Here is a 19206-nt window from a genome sequence, read left to right as displayed (position 1 = left end):
TTGCAAAATCCCCAGTTATTTATGAAAATAACAGAAGATTCTTGAGTGTAAGAATCAACAATTGATGTGTATGAAAATACTAGTGCATTGTCAGTTTTATTATGCAGGCAGAAATTTCTAGAAATTCTCCTTACCCATAAGTGTAACCAAAGTGATGCACAAAAAGACACTATATATTACTGATTTCTCAAGTATTTATACTATAAACCTCAGAAGCTATAACTGCAATTAATGCTTACTAATTGGAAATTTCAGATATTTGACCAGGAATATTTATAGATTTCCAACATTACAAACAATTTAACTTCAGTGGCTTCACATCAGACATTAGTATTTTTATAAAGACATTACATTAGTTTATTGGTGAAGAAAGAATATAGATAGCTAGTTTCCTGTTAAGTGAACTGTATCTACATCAACTCTAAATTAATCTGTTCATCGTGAATTCTCAACAAGATACAAAGTAAATTCCTGACCAGATAGAAGACTTAAGATTGTTTGTAAGTTTGTAAAACTTTTGTACATAGCTATTATAATAAAGTGTGTTTTTTTGTGTATACTAAAATATATTTGGACCAAAAAAGAAAACTGTGTGTATCAATTTTGTTGGTAAATGTCATAAATGTGATATATATTAACATTTAACTAACTTCTAAATTCAAATTATCATTTTACTCGGTTTCAGTCTATTTCAAATCATAATATGCAACAAGAAACATTTGTAGTTACATTAGCAAAGTAGTGACATAAAGAAATTAAACCCAAAACAAATGATAAACATGTATTTATGAGATGATTATACTATGAATTATCCAACTCCTGCCAAAAAAAAATTTCTGATGAGATGTTTGTGAATGACTGGCTATTACAGGAAGTTTTGCAAGTTTTGCTGACATTACTGTACCATTAACAACCCTATTGAAGAAAAATCAAATGGTCTGAAGCATACCAGTCTGCTTCTGAAAAAGTGAGAGTTTTATTGTGCACTTACCCTGTACTGATAGCATTTTGCTTTGATAAGCCTTTCACATTAGCTGTTGATGCTAGCAACTGTGGTTCTGGTACTATTCTATTAATAACAGGCAAAGGACTGAACACCCTGTTTGTTACTTTCTAGAAAGTTTAATTTTCATGAAGAACATTATTCCACTGTGGAAAAAAAAAAAGAGAAACTGACTTTGGTGTCAGCTTTAGAACATTTCAATGTGCATGTATCTGCATCTCAACAACCAAGTGATATTTACTCTGACTATAACCTATTGATGTTTTTTAACCTAATGAAGGGCAGGGCAAAAACAGAAGACTGTTAAATTGGAGTTTATCATTACAACAATATGATTTTAAGATAATCCATGTCAAAGAAGTTAGTAATATTTGTGTTGATGCACTTTCACATACTATGTAATTTTATGACGATGATGTCATTGGTATTTCTGAACATAGACCATTATTTGTAATTACCATTGTTGTAAATTGTGTTAGTATTTGTATGTTAAAATATATTTGGGTCAAAATATAAAATTGTGTGTATCAATCTTGTTAGAAAATATCATAAATCTGACACACATCAACATTTAATTAACTTCTAAATTCAAATTATCATTTAACTCAGTTTCAGGCTATTTCAAATCATGATATGAAACAAGAACCACTTGTATTTACATTAGCAGGACAGTGACATTAAGTCAATGATGGTAAAAGCTGAGGGGGTGAAGACTTTTGCAACATATGCTTCAAGGTTTTTCATGTTATATCACTAAATTGGATAACAAAGAATATTTTATTCTTTGTAATTTTAGCAACTGGTCTGAGATTAATATAATAAATATTTTTGGCCATTTTACTTATGTCTTTCACAAGAAAAAAACTAGAATTTATTATTAATACAGGGATGTGAAGATGTTTGTAAGACACTGTATAGAGAATAAAAAACCTTGTTATGTGTGGTTGATATACACTTTACAAAAGAAAAATAGTAATGCACGTCATTATATTCTGTGTAGAAAAAAAACGGCAACATTTGGTCAATATACAGTGCAAACAGATCCAGTAATATCTGGCCAACAAATACTGCACATAAAAAACATTTACATCTGGTCAGTAGAACATTCTAACAAAAAATTTAGTAAAAAACGACCTTTACATCCAGATATATGTAAAATTTAATAAAAAATTAACCACCATTTCACCTTTGCAGATTTCTTGAGGTTAAAACATAGGATTGTTTGATATTAGAACATCATTAAGATATAAAACTTTGCAGTAGAATGTTTAAAAAAAGGAGAAATTGTAAAATTTAGTTTTCATTGATTACACAGTAAAGAAAAAGTATCATCTTAGTATTTCTAAAATAGGTACTACTGATATCCTACACTGACAGATGCTAACAGAGACTGTAGATACTGATAAGAAACAACTATAGATGAGGCTGAATACAAAGTTGCACAGATACACAATAACTAAAAATTAGCAGATATGTAGTTAGAAGTATGTAATATGGAGAAAGAGAACATTTTAGGTTTATATCTAGATTGTAATAGCTTTTCAAAACCAACACTGACCTTATTTTTTGAAGTTTTGGTAAGTTCTCATGACGATCTAATAAAGTGTGAAAAATCTGTTGAACAACAAGTCGAACTGCTGGATCATTAGCTAATGACATGTCTAGTAGAGGTTGAAGAAATGCAGATGGAAAAGCTTGAGCCATCTGTACAGTTCGATATTTGGTACCAACCTGAAAAGAACAAATAATGAATTTAACAACAGTTTATTTAAAATAGTCTTTCTTGAAAATACTCTTTCTGAATTAAACTCATTGCCAAGCTATACAAATATGTATCTAAGAAATAAATGAGAAATGATAAAATACATTTACAATATGCATATACACACACATGCAGTACAACATAAATAATATGACAATACAATAAAAAAAGGCTTAAAAATTCACATACATAAATCATATTTCACAGTTAGAAATATTAACTCACAATATAGCTTTTTATCAGCTACTTACAGCATTCAAAACTATTTTTTACTTTTAATTTTATCAACAGTTTTGAAATGATTAGTATCGATAGTGATGTTACAAATCACAGATATGTTTCTTGTATTGCTAGTTTTGTTCTTCAATTGTTGGTATTCAGTATTACCCTTATTTAACAAGAGACTAATAACTGATCCCACATCTTTCATATAAATTTGTAAACAACCAATGGGTGGTTTACAATGTATTTAAATTTAAACAATTGTTCACTTCCAATAACTGCTTTGAAGATACATCTTAACTACACTGTAGGACAATTATAGTACTTTCACTTCATTAAATTATTTTTTAACTTAATAGCATTTTCTCTGCTTAGTAAAATTAAAGAAATAGTAGTTTTGTCAAGTTTTTCTGAAATGCATTTAGAAACAGTTCATAACTATTAGTAATTCTACATGTCTGATTCACATGCTTTTCATTTAAATTCAGTGAAATGCTTTACATATACGGATTACATAACTAAAAAATTATTGTTGGTATGTTTATGATAAGACTTCATTTTAAAACTTCTGTTGTTATGACCAACCATGTCCACAGAAGGTAACTTTGACTGAATATGTTTAATATTAGTTAAATACCTTCTTTAATAAAGTAGATACAATCGCTTATATTAAAAATAGAATTTATAATATGTTCCACTTTACTGGGTTTAGGAAATATAGGTAGACATACATATAGTTTAACAATTTTGCACAAAAATATTTTAATTTAACTCTAATTGAGAATTTTGTTAATTAGCTCTATAAAATTACCACAGTTATTATTCATAAACATATAAAAAAATGAAAGGCAAAGTTCACTAATTATGTTACTGATAAAAATGTACACAAGCAAACAACCCACTAAATCCTTACACTAATTTTAAAAAAACAAAATTAATAAAGTAGAATGTCAATTTTAAGTATATCCTTTGGGAAAACAGATATATGTCATCAGTTACATTGAAATTACTAATTCACTAAGTGAAAACATAACAAAAAACAATGAATATTAAAGTTATGGGTTATATCTGAAAGAAAACCAATATAATGAATTTTCTAGAAAAATTGCCATTCTATAGTACTGTTTTACTGTAATCTGGATAAAAATGTTGTCAAATTTTAGACATTGTATTGAATGGAAAGGTTTTACTTGTTATGTACAAATTTATGTGTGTATGTAAACAGCTCTCTGATGCTTATACATATGTGTAAAAGAATATATATGGAAAGAAACTTGGTACATATCTAATATAGTAAATATTGAAGCATTAGTATTAACTCTAACCATTTCAGGATTGTAGAAAAAGTTAAACATCAGCAACACCTCAGGATCATTTGCAATCTTAATGAAAGACACATCTGGTCCATGCACCCTCACTTGTTTCACAACTTTAGAATTGTAAAGTATACAATTAAACAAACCTACAAATTTAAACTTCATAAAAGTTCTTTTGGTTTTAATAACGAATTTTCTGCAATTCAGCTATGCAGATTTTGTAAATAATATTCATATGAGAAACAATTATTTTTTGGGGGGTCTTGTAGCTGTATTCATATCAATGTTAAAATTTTAAAACATTTTATACCCACCAGACTCTCCAAGTGAAGGATCCAGGGAATTTTAGATTATATATTTACTTGAAAACTGATAAATGCATAGTTCTCATCTTCCTTGAATTCTTAGGGTAATTTATTAGTATTATTTAATTAGGCTTCGAATACTAAATATGCATACACACCTCCAACAAACTTTTTAAAAGAATGTGTTGTAACAGAACATCCGTGTTGCGAGATTCTTCTCCTGATAATGGAACTTTTCCCATGATAAACATCATGATTTCTATTTTCTGGTAGTCAGGTAAATTGTTGGCAAACACACCTAGATGCAGATTTACATGATCAGTATTTAAAAAACAAACCAGACAAACAAATGCATGATGTTTCTGAAAATCAAATGTCGTACAGATAACAGTGCTTTCTTGTGTAGAAAAAATAATGATAAAAGTGGATGCAGAACAAAGAATTTACAAAAGGATGGATACCAGATAGAGAAATGATGAATAGAAATAATAAATCATCAAAAAACAAAAGGGAAATTTCTAATGAAACTTGGCAAGAACAGTTGACTTTAAAGTATTTAAAAACAATTAAGTTATAATAAAACAAATTGTTTGGTTGCATTTTGTATAAAAGCAATGAAAAAATAAACTGAAGACTGTTCTTAAGTTTATATAATGAATTTAATTATATTTCAAGGAAAAACTTGATAGTTTCATTAATTTTTAAGTTAGATATATTTTATCACAGGGATGATAAATGAATGAGGAAATTTCTATCCTTCCAGTTGAAGATCAATATCTGCATATAAAATTTGTTTTAAATATCCTGTAAATGAGAGAAGTAGAAATATCCTGTCAGAATATGAGATGATCTTCAGTGTAGAATAATATGTGATGAAAAAGGAATTATATAAGACTCTTTAGTAAGGAAATATCTAACCCTCTCACAATGGGCTTGGCCAAATCAGCCATATTTTTGACCCCATACTGACCTTCATAGTTTCCATAACATCTAAAATGTTTGCAAATCTTCAGTAAGTTTCATAAACTTTCAATAAGCATTAAGAGTCTTTTTTAAGACAAAATTAACAATTTTTAATGAAGTATTTTCACTAAAAATTTGTCTGAAAATATATGAAGTCAAAGTGTTAACTGCTCTGAGTACAAAGTGAATTTCCTATTAAGATTTAAAATATTTTTCTTCATCTAAAAATGGTCAGAATTTATTTGCATAATGTCTAGAATCTTCTAAATAAATTTAAAATGTTTTTTAGTGAAACTTTATATTTCGTATGTTATTTTCTTTGTACTAACTCTATAGAAGTTTTATCAAAAAATAAAATCTAAATCTAAGTTACCCATTTTTTTCTTCAAATTGTAAAATGAAACATTCGTTTACCCTAAATAGCTTTAAAATCATAACAATATACATCTACATCTATTTGAATGTTATAATGTTATTTTCCTCCATACCATATCTAACTAATTCTCCCACCACAGAAGTTGTAAATCACTTGGAAAACAGGTAGCTCATGAGCATATCTCATGATATGCTTGTATATATTTGTTGTTATTCTTCTTTATTTGACCTTAAAAGTTCCTAATTTTACCTTTTAGTTACTTTCATTACAATAAATAAAGAATATAAATGAAAAACAAGAAAATATAGTGCATACCAGGAACTTTGTTTTTGTCGATAAAACTTAACTCTACTACTATTTTTTTATACACTGATGGTACTACTACAAGAAATAATTTTATTTAATTATATATTGCACCATAAAAACTACAAGACAATGTCCTGTAACCATCACAATTTTCTAGCTTTCTAACTGTGCAACAAGAGCTGTTAGGAATTCAGCTATGCTTGTTGATGTGTTTCTCATAGGAATAAAGTTTGAACTGGAAAATAAATAGACAATTCTCTGTACATAAAGCAATGTAATATACTACATTATTCAACATATTAAACCTCTGGCTTTCTATTGGATATATTTATATATAATACACTATTGAGTGTTATGACAGTGCTACTAGCAATTTGTGAAAGAGTGGATGTGGCAGGTGGGCATGACAAGTGGGGTATGATTTTCTAGTTTGTGGCCCTAAATAATATTAAAGGCTATGAAACTTATCTTCTGTCTGAGCAATGAAAACATTATGATGAGTAAGTCATACTAAATTCCATGCTTCTTGAAGGACTGGTAAGTAAATTAGAGAAGATGAAAAACTAGAGAGCAAATGTCACAATTTTCATATTAGAAGAAACTAAGGATTTAAAAAAAAATATACTGCCTCATGAAAGTAAGAACTTGAAACTTAAATAAAATCAAAGTTTGGATTATTAGTTACATTATTCATATACCATTTAACTACATTTTGAATGCAACTCAGTAAAACCTCATAACTATACAGAAAAGAATGCTTGCATAAAAGGAGTTAAAGATGGCTTCTCATCTAGTTTTTAATTTTTCTTTATATCCTCATTACAACAGGGTTTACCAAATTCATTTATTTTTTTAATTATTTTTGTCTGTTAATGGAAAATTTCTTAATACTAAAGGACTGAGAGTAGATACTATGTATTTTATGATGGATGGGTGCCATTATAAAGATTTTGGGGTTCTTCTACATACACTATAAACATTTGTTTGTAAATATGTCCTCTAATGTAAAATTTAATAATCTTTTGTAAAAAAGTGACAGTTTGAATTGATTCAGCATCAGTCATCTAACTAAAATATTTTTATCAACCTAATATCATAAAGCATGTAACTTCACATTTTTTCTGTAAGAATCTGGCTTTTAATATCACTAAAACATTGATAATATCAGGAGCTATCTCAGTAATATTTCAAGATTAATCAATTAATTTCATAAAAATACAATTAATCAAAGAAAATAGAAAGTAAATTTATTTTTTTTGTTTTTACATTGTGTCATGTCTCTAATTCTATTTGATAACTTGTATTACTTAGCATTGTAGAAGTAGGTATGAATCTATGGAAGGGGGTCAGAACCCCTCTAATTTTTTAAATAAGCTAAAACTAATTTTTAACTTTGTATAAGAGAGTGTGAATTTAAAAAAGGGTTAAAGAGGTCAGACTCCTCTTCTACATTTATCTCTATAGAAACAACACCATTTTTAAACCCTATTAACCCTCTTCTGTGCATATTACTGAGTTTTATTCAAACCTTAATTAAACCACTTTAATATAAATGTATTTCAATGAAATTATTATTATCAAGTAAGTTATAATTTAAACATTATTCATGTTTTATTTAATTTTAAAAAAGAAACAATGAAGACAGCAGTTAAAACTGTAGTATTTGCTGTCACATGATCCATTCTCAACTTTAAGAGATTTATGCAAGAAACTGTGAGTAGCTAATATAGACTAACAGTTAAAGTACACTTACAGATGTCTTTCATTACTGTCTGAAGCCCTGTCAAGAATTTCTCCCCAATTGAAGTATTCTAAACATTTCTAAGTTTAAAGGTCAGTCCTGCCCACTAGTACACATTCTTTTATAAGGCAAGGAATAATAAACAGTACAGGAGCTGGGGAGGACAGATTGGAGGTATAGAAAGAGATGAGTACCTATCAGAAATACATTTTCAGGTAAGGAAAATGTTAGTTTTCAAGGCAATTCACATCTCTTCATACAGAAAGCTAGAACCCCACATTGATATAGTGAAGTGGAGGACCAGTGTCAAAGTTACCTGGATAAGCCCCTTCAGAAAGCTCCAGAAAAAAACCCATGGAGTGTGACACTCTGTAAAGCATACTCATGGAAGACTATAACTTATCTATTTCAGGGTACCCTCTTTGCCCAGATTAGAAGAGAGGAGGAGGCACATAAACCCCATGTGTCACAGGTATGAATGAAATAAGAACATAACTGTACAAGTACTTGCACATAAGAAGTCAGAGAGCCAATATGTGAAGCACAGTTAGGATGCATTCAGATCATATCTAATGTACACTTTAACTCTACTGTCAAACATTATTGGACCAACACCTGCTGCAGCACTAGGGTAAGACAAGTCAGTGCATATGAAAGAGGGCAGGTTTGTTATATGTGCGCACCTCAGCTCCAGTCAAAAACCAGGTAGCATTTTGTGTCTTCTAATGTTCACCTCATGGCCAGAAAGAAGCAGAAAAGACAAGCAACTTTTGTTCCAACAACCCAGAGTGGATACATGTGCAAACCCACTACACAAACCAACACCAAGCCATCCAGGAACTAACACCTGGGTGGCAATATCATGAGGACCTTATGTTGGTTGATTCCACACCATTGCAATACTAGAACACCAGGGAACCACATCTGGGTGATACTAACATGTTATGAGTAGAAGTATATGAGGATTCTTCTGCACTACACTGACAGTGTCACCATTGTCCTACTTCTCACTGAACTAGCATCTGCTTTTCAGCCTCTGGCTATTACTTCCTATTCTGTGGGGGTTCTCCATAGTCCATTACCCCATAGGAAGTATTTAGTTTTAAGGGTCCACTATGCTCTACTCAAAGAAAGGGGGACAAAATTTATTGTGGAGAGACCCACAACCCATGAGTAATCTTATAGTTAAAAATTTTACTAAGGACAGTGCAATGGGTATCTGCATAAACCTGTTTTGGAAAACCAACAAGCATAAGCCAGGAAAGCAAGAAGAGTATCGCTGTCAATGGCTTTTAGCATGACAGTTGATGTAATACGTAATATACATAATATAATAAATCAGAGACTCATCTAAGATAAATTATAATATGTAACAGTAGCTAATGTAGATAATGAGTAAACTTAATCAGTGGAGGTTGGGAGTTATACTAGTTCAGATAACTTACTTGGGTTTTTACGCTAGTATAATTTATCTACTGTACCTTTTGCAATTAGCTTGATATAAAATATACGAGTTTGTATAAACACTTGCACACTTTAAGTATTTATAGTATTATTTTGTGTATCTTCACAAAATTTGACAGACTTTTAGTAAAGATTCCACATTTTCTTGCAAACAGAAATTCAGATTTTTTAATGAAGTATTTTTACTAAAGATTTGTTTGTGAAAATATTAAGTCTGTTTTGTTACTAGTCAGAGTGCAGAGTGATTGTCATGTCATAATCAAAAACTATTCTTTGTCCCATAAATCTCAAATTTTATTTTAGTAATCTTTAAAACTTCCTAAGTACATTAAAAATGTTTGTTTTCAGTAAAATTTTGTACTTTATCTGTTATTTTCTCTACCCTAACTATAAAAGATCTGGCAATTTGACTGACCTTGTAACCATCATATAAAAACAGGATATAAATACAAATTATAATTTTTTCATTCTAGAATGACTACAGATTACAACATAAAAACACAGTGTTTAGTCTACACAGCCTAAATATCACAACACTATATGTTTGTATATATATTTATTATATTCACCCTTCTTCCAGTCTTGCCTGGCTAACAATACAAAAGTTAAAATGGCACAGCACATGTGCACTCACATTATCATATCCAATAATATAAAACTGACCTTTAGTCTTTACAAAGTGTACTATCTTTTTGGGGGTACTATGTTTTATTCAGTACACTAGTGATATATCATCACATAGAGAATATATAAGGTTTTTATTTTACTTCATAGCTTTTAAATATCAATAATTTGAGTTCCTAATTCATACAAAACTATAGTCTAATATCACAAACATCTAATCTGAAACACAACTGCATTTAATATACCATGTGACACACAAAAAATTGTGTGTCACATGGTATATTAAATGAATGTTTAGATGTGTCTTTTTAAATATTTATTTTAAATTGAGAAATTAAGTAATGTATAATATGATACTAAAGTCTTACACCAACATAATGACTTAAATTCATAAAATAGTAGTTGAATAAAATTTTGAATATGAGTCAACAAATGAAATGACATGGCCATTGACCCATGACCCATTGCAATAAGGTTAATCAACTCAACTTCAGCTGGAGGCTGGAATGCCAATACCAGGAGGTAAGTTTGCATTAGCTACCCCACAATGGTTGAACCTTATATTAATTTTATTTTCCTTTCAAATTTTTTGGTAGAGCAGCTACTCTCCCACAACTGTTTCCATGCAATTAAAGGTGATATAGATATATTAACCATCCACATCTTGCTCACTTAGCCCATTCTTATTTTTCTTACTTATTTTATGTCTATTCTTCTTTCTTTAATATTTGTGACTAGGAAATTACAGTTAAGACTGGTAGACAATGTATCCCCACCTTACTGTGAATCATATTTCTTCAGTCACCTCCAAAATCAAAAGCATACCTTATCTCCTACATTAAAGCCCATGCCCTAGCAATATTTTAATTTATGTAGTTCTTTTTGTAGCTGTTAAGGTTTGTTTGATGATTAAAATGTTTTTAATCCCAGATTTGGACTTACTGTTCTTAACTCAATCCTTTCTTTTGATGTCAATATTTATTTAACTGTTGAAATAATATTTTTACATGTAAGTATATACAGAGATGCCAACTATTTCAAATGACTGAGCATAATGATTGTAGATAGAGCCCATTTATCATATGCGGCTACAAGGCTTGACCAATGTCTCTAAGCTGTTTATTATTATAACTATTATTATTTATTACTGCTATAGATTGCTCATTTATAACTGTGTTTTGTGTATTTAATAAATAAATTTAAAAAATTCTTTTGAAATTATGTTTTATTTAGTTCAGAATAACAAACATATTGGTAAAACAACATTGAACATGCACAAACAGTAAGCAGAAAAAGCCTTTGTGTAAGGACTAGTTTATATCATGTTTATGACATTTATTGTAATAGGTTTGCAGCTGTTGCAGCCTTTGCTTTCATGAGAATGTATCTGGATGATTGGGAGTTATAACATTGTCCATTTGACTGCATACACATCTTGTGTGTTATAATACTGCTCAAAACTGAGATGCTCAAGTTTGGTCTGAACTTGCTTTTGTTTTTAGTCACTAAACTAAATATCCTTTCACTGTCAGCATTAGAATGGAAAATTGTACGAATTACAAGCATAACCCTACACAGAATGTCATACTTCTGGTTGCCATTTCCATCCTTAACTGCAGACAGCTGAACCCAAAACTTGTCAACATTCAACTGAAGGACAGTTTCTGAGAAAGAATCAAATTGATAGTTCAAATATTGCCCTTCCAACTTGTCAATAGTGTCATGCTCATGTGTATTGACAAGGACAGGATAACTGTCTGTGAAGAAGCATAGAGAAGAGAAATCTTTGTTGAATTTCAGTTTTGGATCAGCAACCTCTGCCTGAATCAGAAGTTCATCATTTAGAGGGAAATGTTTCATCATGTAATTTGTAGCTGCAATATAGTATTTCTTGACACTGGTGTAGAAGCTAATCAGGTCCAGGTTCTTTTCATATTTAACAATGTATTCCTTGGCAGCATTTCCAATAGAAACTGCCTCATTAGATTTGTGTAATGATTCATTGTTGTAGTCAAGTTCAGTGATGTTGCCTTCAAGATATTCTGGCTTGATGTATCTGACAAGTATATTTTTAACTTGTGTAATCAGAGTTCTATGCATAATGTGTATGCAAGGTTCTTCTCTTTGCAATATCAAATTGGCTTGCTCAAATAGAGGAATTGCAGACTGAAGAAAAAGACAAAATAACAAGTTCATTTTGTTGTTCAAGAAAACTGTTAACTTATCTAACTTGCTCTGCTTAACTTTTCTTGGTTACTTCCTTGCTAGATTTCATTTTCTTTTCTTTTTTCATTGATTGTCTCTTCTTTAGTTCAAGATCAGACTGCCTAAACATATATTAAGTTATATAAAATGTTTCTTTGTCTGATTTTGGAGATTGTTGTCTTGTGTCCCTGTGTGGCTGAGAGGATGTCTTGACTGTGTCCCTGTGTGGCTGGGAGGGTGTCTTGACTGTGTCCCTGTGTGGCTGAGACGACATCTTGAGTGTGTCCCTGTGTCGCTGAGAGGATATCCTGACTGTTAAAATCTTGTTGCCTGACTGAGCTGCACGTTTAGATCCTTTTGAATATAGTTTTTCCTTTTCACAGTGAAAATACTTCTTCAATGGCTTCCACATGTCCAACATTCTGTTGAAACACACCCCAAGTGATATCCATCTTGTGTTAACAAGTTGTAGGATTTTTCTTGTTTCTTTGTCATACAATCCTTGAAATTCTTTGAAATGTTGTTTTCTGCTAACACTTTTCTCCAGAAAATAGTAGATATCTATCAATATATCAGAAACTGAGCAGGGCAGTTCTCTGGAAGCTTTCTGAGCAGCAATATTCATGAGGTGACAGGCACAGCCCATGAAGTAAATGCTGGGCTGTTGTCTTGAGATGTGTCCCATCACACCTTTACCTATACCAGACATAAATGAGGCATTGTCTGAAGAAAAATTAAGACAGTTTTCCCAAGGAATTTTTCTCTTTGTCAGTTCGTGGTCCAAAAGCTTGAAAATATTCTCTCCCGTTGAAGCTTCTTTCCATTCCACCATTATCAAAAGAGAACAAACAATTTTTCCAAGCAAAGGGTCAAGATGTCATACAACCACTGGATACAGTTTCGAGTCATCCATGTCTGTGGATCCATCTGCGGCCAAACTGTAAACACTGTTAGTAAACATGCTTGAAATCATTTTGTCATCTTCACATCCCAACATCTGTACAATTGGCTGTAGTTTTGGTTCTAGCACAACCCTATTTTTTCGCTATATCAGAGTCTGGGAACATTTTCCATTTTTCTGAATAAATGTCCTGCATGATTGGCTACAGCTAGGGGTAAATTATGAGCAATGATGAATTGCGTGAACATCACTTCTGCATTTATGGTTTCATATTCTGAATTCTTACTTATAAATATCCTTATCTGCATCGTTTTTGTCTTCGCCTCAGCCTTTTGTTGGTGAGATGCCGATTTTGTATGTCTGGAAAAATCGTTTATCCCGCCATGCACCACAGAAAATCGATGTGACAAACTGTACAAAACACATGACTGTCACTGACTTTTGATGCAATGATTGGATATTTTGCAGTATATTCTTTCCTAAATTTTTGATTCACAGTTTTAGTCCTTTTAGATTTGCCAAAAACAAGACAATCTGGTGAACAAGGCCTCTTTTTTCCATCTTGTGAACGATCGCATTGGTGTTTCTATGCCGCTTAGAAAACGAGAAATACCCATCTACATGAGCTGATTAGCTGACAAACTCTGATGATGTAACTATGGATTCCCCCACGTACCCAATATGGAGAAGCACTACATTGAAACTATTGGTAATGTCGAAGATACAAATATTTTTTATTATTTGAAGCACAAACATGGTTATCGCAAGTAGCCATTTGGACTATGTCTTTTATTTATCATCAAAATTTATTTGTATCTCTAGAAATTTTCTTTTCACCACTTTCAAGCCCTGGGGGAACAATTTATCACTTTATTGTATAGGCCTATATAATATATAATAATTTGGGAGTTGCAACAAGTCGTAATATTTGTCTGTATGAGCGTATAGTCATAATGTATACACCAAAATCGTAATGATTACACCCAAATTTTAATGGTTGGCATATCTATATATATAATAATGTGTAGCAAAATGTCAAGATGATAAAATAAATAATTAGACTATGGCTGTGCTTTATTTCTTTGATGATGCTCCAAGCAAATTCTCTTTTCTAAGCAAGAAACAAGCCTGTAATATGTGTTCCTATATAGATTTATTACTATATGCAAAGGATTTAGAAACTACCAACTAGAATGGTAAAAATGAAATCCTGGCTTTTGTGTTTCATTGGAAATTTATCTTTTAATTGTATTTTTGTATTTTTAATAATTTACATAATTTTTAACTTCTGTTTACTTATGTCTTTGTTTGTGTACCTGATAATTAGTGACATTGGTTAGTTGCAATTGGTCATTTTGCAACCCAATTAAATGATTAGTACAATGTTATCCAATTATCTTACGTACAAGCAGTACAAGATGCTGCCTGGGAAGTGTTTTCAGTTAATATCAGTAACTGGGTTAACTGGGTAAGCAACTCTGGTGGCAAAATTTCAATTACTTGGATGGTTGTAAAACCTGGAAACTCTAATTTGGAATAACTGTTTGATTTTGTGAAAATCAATATAATTAGAATTCAGATAAGTAGATAATTGGAATAACCAAAAATAGTAATAACTGGAAATACTAATTTAAATTAATCAGTGTATGAAACAATAATAATTGTTATTACTGCTCATAGATAATTGACTAAATTGCCCAGTTCTAATCAGACTGGAAGCATTCTTTTTCTCTGATACACTTGATGCCACTAAAGTTCACTTTTATATGTTGTTCACATTTCCTGCTTATTCATAATGTACCCCTTAAAGAGAAATGTACACAGCTTATTATGTTTCTTTAACTATTACTTATCCACTTTTTGATTGAATAAATAATCAGTTATTATGAATTCTCAAAGACTATAGTGTTTAGATAACCTATTTATATAATTCTGAAACGGTGTTTCAGTTTATAGCAAAAAAAAACAAATCTCATTATAAGATACAATACTGTCAAAGGTACAAAACACCTGACAAGTCATACAAAATTAGCACCTATTCAAAGCATTTTTTTTAGTTTTGCTCTTCCTTAAAATCAGTTTGGTAAAAACAACAGATACCTAATGTATTGATCACAGCTTCTTGGAGAAGTGTTTCATTCTCATGGTCAGCTGGCGTTGTATTCTTGACATCTATTGAGTTCCGAAGATGATTTAGAAGAGAGTTAAAGATTTCAAGCACTGATGGGCCTGAAAAAAAAAGAATAAAAAAGCTATACAGACATCATTCTTTTAAACATCTTTATAATTTATGACTACAATTTTGGTTACTGCAATAGTTTTTAAAACATTAATTATGAGATTGGTTAACTACATAGCTAACCTCAATTACTTTCTTAACACACAGATTAACTTTTACAACAGAATTTTACAAAGCAATTAAGTGTTTCTAATCCAGAGTTTTATCAATGAGGTAACTGATCTCATTCATTCTAGATTTACCAAATAGTTACAAAACAAAATATCATTTGATAACTTATCAACTAGTTATCTGATCCTAACTGATTCTAGATATAAAAAGCTAAATAATTAGACATTCTATTAACATGCAGTTAGTAGAAAACTAACCAATACTCTCTCCAGCTGCTATAGCAACAATGTTTGAGAGAACAGTGACAATGCCTCGGCGTACTTTAGCATCGGCACGTGGACGAACACTAGGTTTTCTCTGTCCTGAATCATCCACTCTAGACTTTTCATCTAGGTGGCTCATAAGAAGCTGAATGACAGCATAGGAATACTGTGCCTGTAGATTATTAGAATACTTTTAGAAAAACCTGTTTTGAAGAAGAAATCTACAGAGTGTTATGCAACCCTTCATATTCAGTTATAGTACGCATATTCATAATTATGAAGTAATCAGTAACGTTGCATAATATCTTAACATTTAAATGTTACAACACAAAACTATTATACCACAGTTAATAATCATACTGAACATTCCAATATTTTAACATAATTATTTGAAGTGTTTGCAAAACAAACATGAAGACAAAAGTATTTTTAAATTATCGTATTCTAAAAGTAAAGTTGTTTTATTAATATCTTTTAACATTACTGGAGTTATGCATCACAAATGTGATTTTGTGAGTTCTGATAACCAACTTACTAGTAAAACAAGTAATTCCATCTTTATGAAAAACTTCCTTTCTAGAAAAATAAAAATCTGTATTGTTTAAAAATACTTCTTTTTTATGTAGCTAGCTTTATAATAGGATAAACAGAACATGTATTCCTTAAAGCTCACCTGAATAGAATACATGATAACTTTAAACATGTGGATTGCATTTTCCTTTACCCAAAGTTCATGGTGATCCAAATGCCTGTTCATGTAAAAAGAAAACATTTGTTAAATATTTTTCTTCTTAAAGCAAGATACAATTATTATTCTACAATATATATAACTATTATTTTACAATTAACAGTAAAGGTTTTCTTTAAACTTGAAAATATTATACATTTTGTAAAGTTTTCATTGTCATTTCTAAATTTCTATTGTGTAATATATGCTGATAAAACTTATAATACCCACTTTTTCAAGCAGTAGAAGCTAATGTCATACACTAAATCATTTTCACATACTTTTACAAAAAACATTTCCTTCACTTTATTGTTTAAAAAGCTGTGGCAGAGATACTGACAAGATGGTGTATCCCTAATGCTTTTTTTATGACTGAAAATATATATGTTTTTTGATATACATTTAGAAAATTTTCTACAATTAGTATAATTCTTATGTTTTTGTTTTCCAAGATGCCACTAAAATATCTCCTATAAACAAAACATAGAGCATACTTAAGAACAGGGCGTATCACAGATCGAATGTGACCAAAAGTAGCCCGGCTCATCAGTTCTCGTAGACAGTTTTCAGCCAATGTCCATGGAGTGGTCTCATCTTGAGGAGAGTCAGGGGTCTCACTGGATACACTGAATTTACAAAGACACATCACATTTCCATGAAGAAACATAACATTTTAAAGATTTTTTTAGTACATTCATGATACATTCTAACATTTTGGGGTGTATATTCCCATCTAAAACACTTCAATTTTCAGCTTTATTTATTTATTATTATAGAGAATAAACAGACACAAGGAAGTTACTTAAATTTCTGTGAGTCAGAAACTTTGTAAAAATTAAAAAATGTAACCTATAACATAGTATTATGTAATTTGTGCAGTCCACATTTCTAACAATGTTTTCAGGTAATTACACTGTGAAATAAATACAAACACAAGTAAACAATAACTGAGACAACAATTTCCCCAAATTTTATAAACCTGAGCAGTGTTTCTCCACTTCTGAATATTTCATTATGTCCTGGTAACATTAGTTGCAAGTATTTTAATTCTAAACTTCAACAAATATAGTTACAAAATTAAAAAAATAGCTTTAAAAGACTGCAATTATATTTACCTTAACCAAGTAATATATGTTGTTTTCTGTTTGTAATTAGCATAGCTGCTGCTTGTTTTTGGCACTAACTAAGTTTCTATTCTTGGACAGAGAAGTTACTGCTTAACACAATGCACTACTAATAATCAAATGATTTCCTTGCTTTATATTTATTACTGTTACAGCCAAAACATTTGTATAGCATTTTGAACCTAAACAAATAATAATCTTTTCTCTGGTACTTGGTTGTGCCCCAGCAGTTGGGAAAACTGAACTATGGGATAAATCATACATTTCTTTGTATCTATTTAACACAATACAAATTCCATGTACTTACTACATAATATATGCAACTGTTCATGCTATTTGAAGCTTCAAAGAGTTTACTATCTACATACTACATGAGAATCTCATATTACTGCTTTACTGATCTATATGGTATACAGAATCTTAGATTGTTTTACTGATCTATGTATATACACTGCTGGCCAAAATCTTAAGACCAATGAATATAAAGAAAAAAATATGCATTCTGTGTTGTTAGACTCAACCACTTATTTGAGTAGAGCTTTGAAAGATGAAAATAAGAAAATGAACAATAAAAATAAAATACTTTTTAGCATTTAATAGGAAAAATGTTAGCACTATGAAATTAGCCTAAATACTCGCTGGTCAAAAGTTTAAGACCATACTGAAATGAAGCGTTAATCTGTAAACACATAGTGAAATTTAGTCATTTATGTTCAAGCACTGGCATTGTCAACATCTCTCACTGACATCCCCTGTGTTACATAGCGTAAAAACATGGCAAAAGCTAAAAGGTTGACAGAGTTTGAATATAGCAGAATTGTCGAGCTGCAAAAGCAAGGTCTCTCTCAACGTGTCATTGCTGGTGAGATTGGGCATAGTAAAACTGCTGTTTCTTAAAAGACCCTGAGGGATACGGTACGAGAATTTCAAGTGGTGGGCCCAAGAAAATTTCGCTGATGTTGAGCAGGAGGATTCAACGGGTTGTCCGACAAGACACTAACCAATCGTCGAACCAGATTAAGGCCCTTATGGATGCAGAATGCAGTTCAAGAACGAAAGACGGCATCTACGAAAGAAAGACTTTAAAAACTGAAAATGTCTTCAAAGACCACGCTTCCTTCCACACCATGAAACAGCTTAGTTAAACTTTGCTGAGAAGCACCAAACATGAAAAGGAGAAAAGTGGAAGAAGGTTTTGTTCTCCGATAAGAAAAAAATTTAACCTGGATGGTCCAGATAGCTTCCAACATTACTGGCATGATAAGGATATCCCACTAGAGAGATTTTCTACATGACAGAGTGGAGGAGGTTCCATCATGATCTGGGGTGCTTTCTCCTTTCATGGCACTGTGGAGCTTCAGGTTATACAGGGGCATCCAAATAGCAGCTGTGACTCTGTCCTTCTATATCAATTTATCTCTATATCCATTCTGTATATAAGCTCCCCATTATTCTTTCTTTGTCTTTTTGAGACTGATAATATTATCAGATCCAAACACTAGCTATCATGGGGAGGAAGGGTGGGATAGTGTGAAAGGTGGTAAGTATTATCAG

General features: G+C 31.0%; 1 protein-coding gene across 3 annotated transcripts in view; it reads right to left on the bottom strand.

The window, feature by feature from the left end:
- Window positions 1-19206, bottom strand: part of stmA (Protein EFR3 homolog stmA) — an 86379-nt gene that overhangs the window by 13975 nt on the left and 53198 nt on the right. For all 3 annotated transcript variants that reach the window (XM_076461223.1, XM_076461222.1, XM_076461224.1), the window contains exons 7-12: window positions 17023-17154; window positions 16475-16550; window positions 15796-15973; window positions 15289-15417; window positions 4767-4906; window positions 2562-2734 (exon numbers count right to left, since the gene is read on the bottom strand). In XM_076461223.1, coding sequence (XP_076317338.1) covers window positions 2562-2734; window positions 4767-4906; window positions 15289-15417; window positions 15796-15973; window positions 16475-16550; window positions 17023-17154 — 828 coding nt within the window. The remainder of the gene's footprint in view (window positions 1-2561; window positions 2735-4766; window positions 4907-15288; window positions 15418-15795; window positions 15974-16474; window positions 16551-17022; window positions 17155-19206) is intronic.

The sequence above is a fragment of the Tachypleus tridentatus genome, chromosome 10, assembly GCF_004210375.1.
Source record: "Tachypleus tridentatus isolate NWPU-2018 chromosome 10, ASM421037v1, whole genome shotgun sequence".
Classification (NCBI taxonomy): domain Eukaryota; kingdom Metazoa; phylum Arthropoda; class Merostomata; order Xiphosura; family Limulidae; genus Tachypleus; species Tachypleus tridentatus.
The sequence above is the reverse complement of the archived record's forward strand: the minus strand, read 5'-3'. Positions and strand labels throughout refer to the sequence as shown.